A 6898-nucleotide genomic window follows, 5' to 3' on the forward strand; every position below is an offset into this window, starting at 1 on the left:
TTTTTCAACCTGCCGCTAGAGGGCGCTCTAATATTTCATGACGTCATCGGTTACAGTTTCGAAAAAGTACTTTCTTGCAGAAGACTAACATCGTTGAAAGCACGTTCATATCTTTTACCATTTTTAAATTACACTTCCGGGTTTGACTGGTTTCGACCGGAAGTAAGGGTCGTATGATTTGACACCCACGAAGTAAATTGAAGACCCAGTATTATTCTATTGACTGCCGTTAAAAACAAGTTCCGGTCTCTCACGGTTGATTTTATATCGATTTGTAATGATTAAAAAATAGAAACACTAAATTGCTTGTAATTTGATACCTGATGACGTCATCATGACGTCAGGACAATATGCACTACTCGGGATCAGGGTCGATATGTGTTCGAAGTTACAAGTTTATATCTTGAACGGTTTAGGAGTAAACCCGCGGAGAAGTATTGTCCTGAAAAAAAAGAAAAAAGAAAGAAAGACTAGAGGTTGGCGTTTGTTGTTACAAACGCAGAGTGGTCGGGCAGGCAATTTGTTCATTAAACACTGCCGAATTGAGTATGAATATGTTTATGTAGGAACAAAGGACAAAGTACAATCAATTATTTTGTTTCAAAAAATGCATATTTAACAGTGTGATAAATTTTAGTAAACATTTTCTGTACTCATACAAGTTATTTCCGGCTTGATGACGTCATAATTTAAAAACAGGAAGTGGATACCGATTTAGTTCGCAGTGGATAAATGTTCATTGGCCCTAGAGAGGACGAGAGAGAGCACACGGACATGGATAAATGTGGTCAGCTTCGGCTAACCTTCGCCGAGCGTTTATTGCTCTTGATGATACAGTCCCATGTATCCTACATGTATTAACCAATACAATATTACAGTGTTTGCATTGTCTACTATTACACTGTATGTTGAGGCCCCGCAATGCAAGAATTTGTTAATCAAATAACGATGACAATGAGTGTTGTAAACCACACTACAATTACACTGTACATGTATGTTGAGGCCCCGCAATGCAAGAGTTTGTTAATCAAATAACGATGACAATGAGTGTTGTAAACCACCAAACCATGCAATTAAGCATAAAGTTACAGGTATACTAAGCGCGGCAAGTTACACCAAATAAATTACACTGAGTCTTAATACAATGGTTTATCAAGCTACAATAACCCACAGATATGAACAACACTTACAGTTATATAAAATATATAGCCAAAGTGAACGGTGGCAATGAAAACTTTAGGATCAAGGGTTATAATCAAGATATAGAGTAATCAGAATATTAGGTGATTAGCTAGAATTAAGATTCTGGTGATTGGTTTTATACAAAATTAGTCGTTCTGATTTCCTAACCCCCCTAGTTCCACCTTGGGCGTGTCCCCGCCCCCCTCATTTCTGCCAAACAAGTTACGAATACAGGAACTTGCCACCCCCCCCCCCCCCCGAACAGTGGACCAATGTGCATAACATGTTGGCTGGGAACCGATAACTCTACAGTAAATGACCCAAGCAATTTTAGCGCAGAAGACATGTAATATTTATTTGAATGGCTGGTTTTAAGGACCACACCGAGGTGTTAACTGACCGGTGGGCTATGGACAGCAACTTACGACGAGGGAGGATGGAGAAGGGCTGATGGGTGTGATGTAAAAAAGGCCAGGGCTGCCGAAATATTCTTGCAGAACTGTTGGCTGCCCAGGGTGGGCAGATGGAGGCCGTCCCGCCAGTAGAGAGACTGCTGGCTAGAGTTGATAGTGCAAGAGTGCACGATCCCGTGGGCATTTCCTAAGTTTTTGCACACCCTATGAGCATACTTATTCAGAGCGTTGACATTTTTCTTGCCAACACCCGGGCGCTCTTCTCCATAGTAGAACAGACGCAGGAGGATGTCCGACCAAACTATGCGTGTGTGGGGCAGCATGTGTCTTAACCCCTGTAAGCCCTCCTCCAACCTGCCTCGGATCTCTTTGACGGGAATTGAAAATAAATCGTTGGTCCCCAGGTGGATCACAATGGTGGTAGGAACCGGGGAGTGTTGGAGTTGTGCCCGGATAGAGGGGATCATCGATGATATTTTTGCACCCCGCACGCCCCGCCAGGTGATCAGCCCCAATGCTGGCTCATTTGGGGCATGGTCGCCGGCGCGGAAGACAATGCTGTCACCAACCACCCAGGTGCGTGTTGTACCTGCGGAGTTAATCAAAAACAAGAGCAGAACCGAGGATGCAAATGACATGTTACAGCTGGGGCAGCCCAGTGTGGTAGGGAGGGAGGACTTTGTCAGGCCGGATGTACAAATTAACGGCTTGGGATTTCCAGCGGCCTAATAATTGGATCTGCGGGACCGGGGTTCCATTCAGAGCAGCGGAAGTGGCCGCCCCAATGCGGAAGCTGTGTGGGCTAAAGCCCTGAGGGGGGAGACCTAGGGCCACTAAGGATTTGCGCAGCATTTGGCTGAACTGGTATGTTGTTAGGGGTGTACCATCTACATGAACAAAAAATGGGCCTGCAAAGTGTGGCCGCAGGAGGAGGTAACTTGAAACCATGTTCACGGGGCAAGTGGGGGAGTGGTAATCCCTATGAAAACGCAGTTCAACAGAGTCGCCCCGTTGATCAGTTTTGGAGAACCTAAGCCTGACCACCAGTACAGAGTGATCATTGCTTGCAAACCAGACGTCCTGAAAGTTGAGGGTTCGCTCATGCCCGGCGGATTTGCTAGCAGTTGTTAGTTCCCCAACTCGGAAAAAAACGAAAAAGGCCAGTGAAAATGCGGCACAGAAAAGTGCAGCCTCAAGATTTGACGAGGTGATTGCACGCAGAATGTTGCATATTTTTTCGAGGAGTTCTGCCGTGATGGGGCGCCTAGGGTCGCAGCGGCGGCCCTGGCGGCGGCAACCTTCCCTCATTTTCCGAACGATGAAGCTGTCGGTTGGGTCGGGCCATCCGTTAATTTTATGTACATAAGCGGCCGCGGCTGTATACGTACCGATTGTGGAAGGGGCGAGGCCTTCCAGTGAGAGATGGGCAATAAAGGCTGCAATGTGGCCACATGGGGATGGCCAGAGGGGTGGGAGGCCAGCATGATGCCGGAATTGGATGAACTGTTCCACGCCCTTGCTATATGTTCCCCAAGTACTACTCGCAAAGGATGCCCCCAGGAGTCGGAGGGCTTCCGTGTTTATAGCCTCCATAGAAATGGTGGGACTTCCAGCCCGTCTTTGGCTGCTGAGGGAGCGACCTCTCGAAATCGATTCATCTGTGAACGGGAGAGCGCGTCAGCGATGTTATTATGTATTCCCGAAATGTGTCTGGCCTTGAAGCTAACGTTGTCATGGAGGCACTGGAGGACAAAAAATCGGACCAGTTTCATGATCTTCCCACATTTTGATGACTGTTTGTTAATTATTGAAACCACTGCCTCATTGTCTGACCTGATAATTATTTTCTTCCCGGCAAGGGATTTCCCCCATAGTGTGAGAGCCACAACTACTGGGAAGAATTCTAGCCAAGCGATGGATGGGTTGTCATCCTTGACAGATTGAGGCCAAATCCCGGCAAACCATTGGCCCAGAAAGTACCCCCCAATCCTATGCCCCCACTAGCATCTGTGAATAGTTGAAGATCTTCGTCTAGTGCCCAGTACTGGTCAGGAATTATTGTCCTCCCGTTAAAGCTACGCAGGAACACCTACCACATGTTCAGGTCTTCCTTCGCGCCCTTTGAAAGCCTAATTAGGTGCCAAGGTTGCTTTACGTTTTTTGTGTCGTCGATCAGTCTCCTGAGGAAGGCTCGTCCAGGAGAGACGGCACGGCACACAAAGGATAGGGATCCAATGAGTGATTGGAGATTTCTGAGGGTTATTTTGGAGGGACGGATTGCCTCCTGAATCTTTTTGGTGATGTTGATAAGTTTCTCTGTGGGGATTGACACAGTTTGCGATACGGAATTAATTTCCAACCCCAGGAATGTCAGTTCTGTGGTGGGAAGGACTGTTTTTTCGTTTGCTAGTGGCACCCCTAGTTCCCCACAAACTTGAATGAAGCAGTCCAACGTGCTCTGGCATGAGAGGGGGCCACCTAAAGTTGCCCCCCCGACCATCAGGAAGTCGTCCACATAATGGCATATGTGTCCAGAACCTGAGCGTCTATTCACGGCCCACTCAATGAAAGTGGAAAACTTCTCAAAATATGCTGGAGCGCATGCTGCTCCCATCGGGAGTGTTTTGTCAACATAGATTCTGTCCCGCATTTTAATGCCCAATAAGCAAAAATCATCAGGATGGATTGGCAGAAGACGGAAGGCTGACTTAATATCGGCTTTGGCCATCAGGGCCCCCCTCCCCGAGCTTACCACTAAGCTAACTGCGTCATCAAAGGTGGTGTATTGTACTGAACATAATTGTTTGTCAATGCCGTCATTGACAGAGTCGGATTCGGGATAGGAGAGGTGGTGTATCAGCCTAAAGCTGCCTGGTTCTGTTTTGGGAACCAGACCTATCGGGGAAATTCTAAGGTTTTGAATTGGACTCGTTTCGAATGGGCCCGCCATGCGCCCCAGCTGGACCTCCTTATGTAATTTATCGAGTGCTATTTCAGGGTTTTTTCTAACGGAGGATAAATTCTTAGAATCCCTAACTATGCGGAGGCCGTTGTAACCCAATTTGAATCCAGTTGTGAACCCAGAGCGTAGCGTATTTGCTACCTTTGTGTTGGGGTAATTATCAAGCAATGGTAAGAGACATTCTATAATCACTGGTGAATGCGCGAGGCAACATACGCAGTTGGGAGAGCTAGTACAAGGCTGATGAGGGTGAAGATGTGGGCTAAGCCCCCTAGGGACGAGTGGTATTTTTCTTGTTGGCAGGGGTTTTGCAAGCAGACGCCCCATGTCCGGTTGAGAAGCAAGCGGAGCATTTGTGGGGGAATGGGCACTGTACCCTTGAGCAGCCCGGGGTCCGATTGAATGCAAAGCAGATGTTACTGGTGCGGGGGGGTTGGCGGGATGGCCAGCGAAAAGAATTGTAAGCTCGCTTGGGTGCGACAAGTGGGGGCCCCCCTTGCCCGCCTGTGCCTACGTACGAAGGCCCTGGGGCAGCAATGTAGAGTGCCCACAGCTCCCCATCAATGATGGACCATGCCCTAGATGGGTGAAATTGCTGGCGCATGCGAAACTGCCGGTCGTATTCCAACCAACCGCGGCCAGTGAAGCGAGCAGCCGCCATGCGAACCACGTGCATGTATTTAAGTAACTCCTGCAACCGCGCGGGGTGCGCACTGAGGAACACAGATGCAAAAACTAGGAATGCATCGGTCCATGCCAAAATGGAATTTATCTGCGGTTTTTTCTTTGTGTCAGTCACGCGTAATTGGCCTGACTTATCCAATGTGAATGTGAGGTTGGGAGGTTGTGGGTTAGGTCCGTGGCGGTCCAAGAGCGTGTCGAGTTCTAGAAACTCGCTTTTTACAATTTTTTCCTTGACCCCAGGTGATACCGTGCTCCCTAGGGGTTCACATATGGATAGTAGGGGCCCCCCTCCCCACTCAGGGTTAATGGCAGTGGTGCTTGGGTTGATCTGGTTGGACAGAGAAGGAGCAGGTTGAGAACTCATCATGCTCAAAATGGGTTGTGAGCTTGGGGTAACACAAACAGTAGCCATGTTGGCCATATTGGCACTGTACTCACCCGAGGTGGATGGGTTTTGGTACCCCTTGGCTGGCTGTCCAAGTTGGCCAGATGAGGTGGAAGACCCGGGTATGGGTGTAGTCGAAGGATGTGCCACTGGAACACCTTGAAAACCGGTGAAGTATGATGGGGCCATGCCACTGACGTAGGCCTGCTGGTAGAGGGGATGCATGGCACCGGATGGGGCAGCACTCGGTGTGGGGATGGCCACTGGCGACGATGTAACCACGCCGGCAGGTGGGCTGGTGTATATGGGCGAAGGCCGTGCGAAAGCCGGCGGGGTGCCAGCAACGGGCGCCGGCGTCGCGGCAGTGGTGTATGTCGCGGCCCCCAGCTGCAAATTGCCGCCGTGTGCGGCCGTTTCTTGGGCGGCTGGCAGTTGAAAGGAGCTGGAAGCCCCGCTCGAGTTCCCTGCCAGTGGTGTGGGTTGCTGGCTGGCCGGAATCTGGGGGTGGACCGGGCGACCGGCGGCGTTTACGGCCGTCGCGGTCACGCTGGTGGCTGCAGCGTGAGTACGTGTGACCTCAGGCGGTATGACCTCCGCTCCCGACGACAGAGGGCGCTGTTCCTCGGGACCGTAGCCTGCAGCATCGCTGTTGGCGACCGATGGCGGGTTTAGCAACGTCTGCATTGCTCTGGCTTGTGCTCGAGTTTGGCGAGGATGATGGCCTAGGGGACGTTTTTCCCGCTGTCCGCCGTCCCTTGGGTTCTTGCGCTTGCGGCCTCTGTTACCCGGCATAATGCGGGGTTCTTGGGCGATTTGAAGAAGTCGAAAATTGTCGAAAGGTACGGAGGATTTTATTTTGTCGTGTGTGAAGCTCGGCGAAAGAAAGCGGAAAAGGGAGAAAAACGCGCGAAACAATGCCAGCCTGCCTAGTTCCCCCGCAGGGATTGGTTGAAAGTGTGCTGGCTGCAGCAAGTGGACCAATCAGAGATCCCAAACGATTTCTTGCCTACAAGAAAGCTGTTAGAATGTCCACTCATGCCCCCCTGTGCCAAAGGGGTTCTCCGGAGACGAGCACCGGAAAACCGTATTGTGAAGTTAAATAACATATAAGATTTGAGGCTTTGCATGGTGGGGTATCGGTATCGTTTCGGTTTGCGGTAACACCATGTGGTAATAACTACTGCTTAGAAGATATTAGTTCTGAGAAGAACTTGTCCTGCTTATTATCAACTTTGCTAAGTAGTTTTTTGTTCTGTTTAGAACAGTCCTGCT

At 49.6% G+C, this 6898-nt stretch overlaps 1 protein-coding gene across 2 annotated transcripts; it reads right to left on the bottom strand.

The window, feature by feature from the left end:
* Positions 1-1443: 1443 nt before the first annotated feature.
* On the bottom strand, positions 1444-6632 carry LOC119739488 (LIM domain-binding protein 3-like). 2 transcript variants are annotated; one of them, XM_038214465.1, is made up of 2 exons: positions 5680-6632; positions 1444-2184 (listed from the first exon to the last, which is right to left on the bottom strand). In XM_038214465.1, the coding sequence occupies exons 1-2, from the start codon at positions 6416-6418 to the stop codon at positions 1604-1606; spliced, it is 1320 nt and encodes a 439-aa protein (XP_038070393.1). In that variant the 5' UTR covers positions 6419-6632; the 3' UTR covers positions 1444-1603. The 2 variants fall into 2 exon arrangements, with proteins under 2 accessions (XP_038070393.1, XP_038070392.1); XM_038214464.1 differs by having other exon boundaries at positions 2060-3253.
* Positions 6633-6898: the final 266 nt, after the last annotated feature.

The sequence above is a fragment of the Patiria miniata genome, unplaced genomic scaffold (assembly GCF_015706575.1).
Source record: "Patiria miniata isolate m_02_andy unplaced genomic scaffold, ASM1570657v1 HiC_scaffold_30, whole genome shotgun sequence".
Classification (NCBI taxonomy): domain Eukaryota; kingdom Metazoa; phylum Echinodermata; class Asteroidea; order Valvatida; family Asterinidae; genus Patiria; species Patiria miniata.

Coding starts and splice junctions, on each gene's coding strand:
- LOC119739488 (XM_038214464.1), bottom strand. CDS start 6,418: ATGCCGGGTAACAGAGGCCGCAAGCGCAAGAACCCAAGGGACGGCGGA. Junction 3,254..5,679: donor CCAAAACCCATCCACCTCGG/GTGAGTACAGTG, acceptor TCCCGTTCACAG/ATGAATCGATTTCGAGAGGT.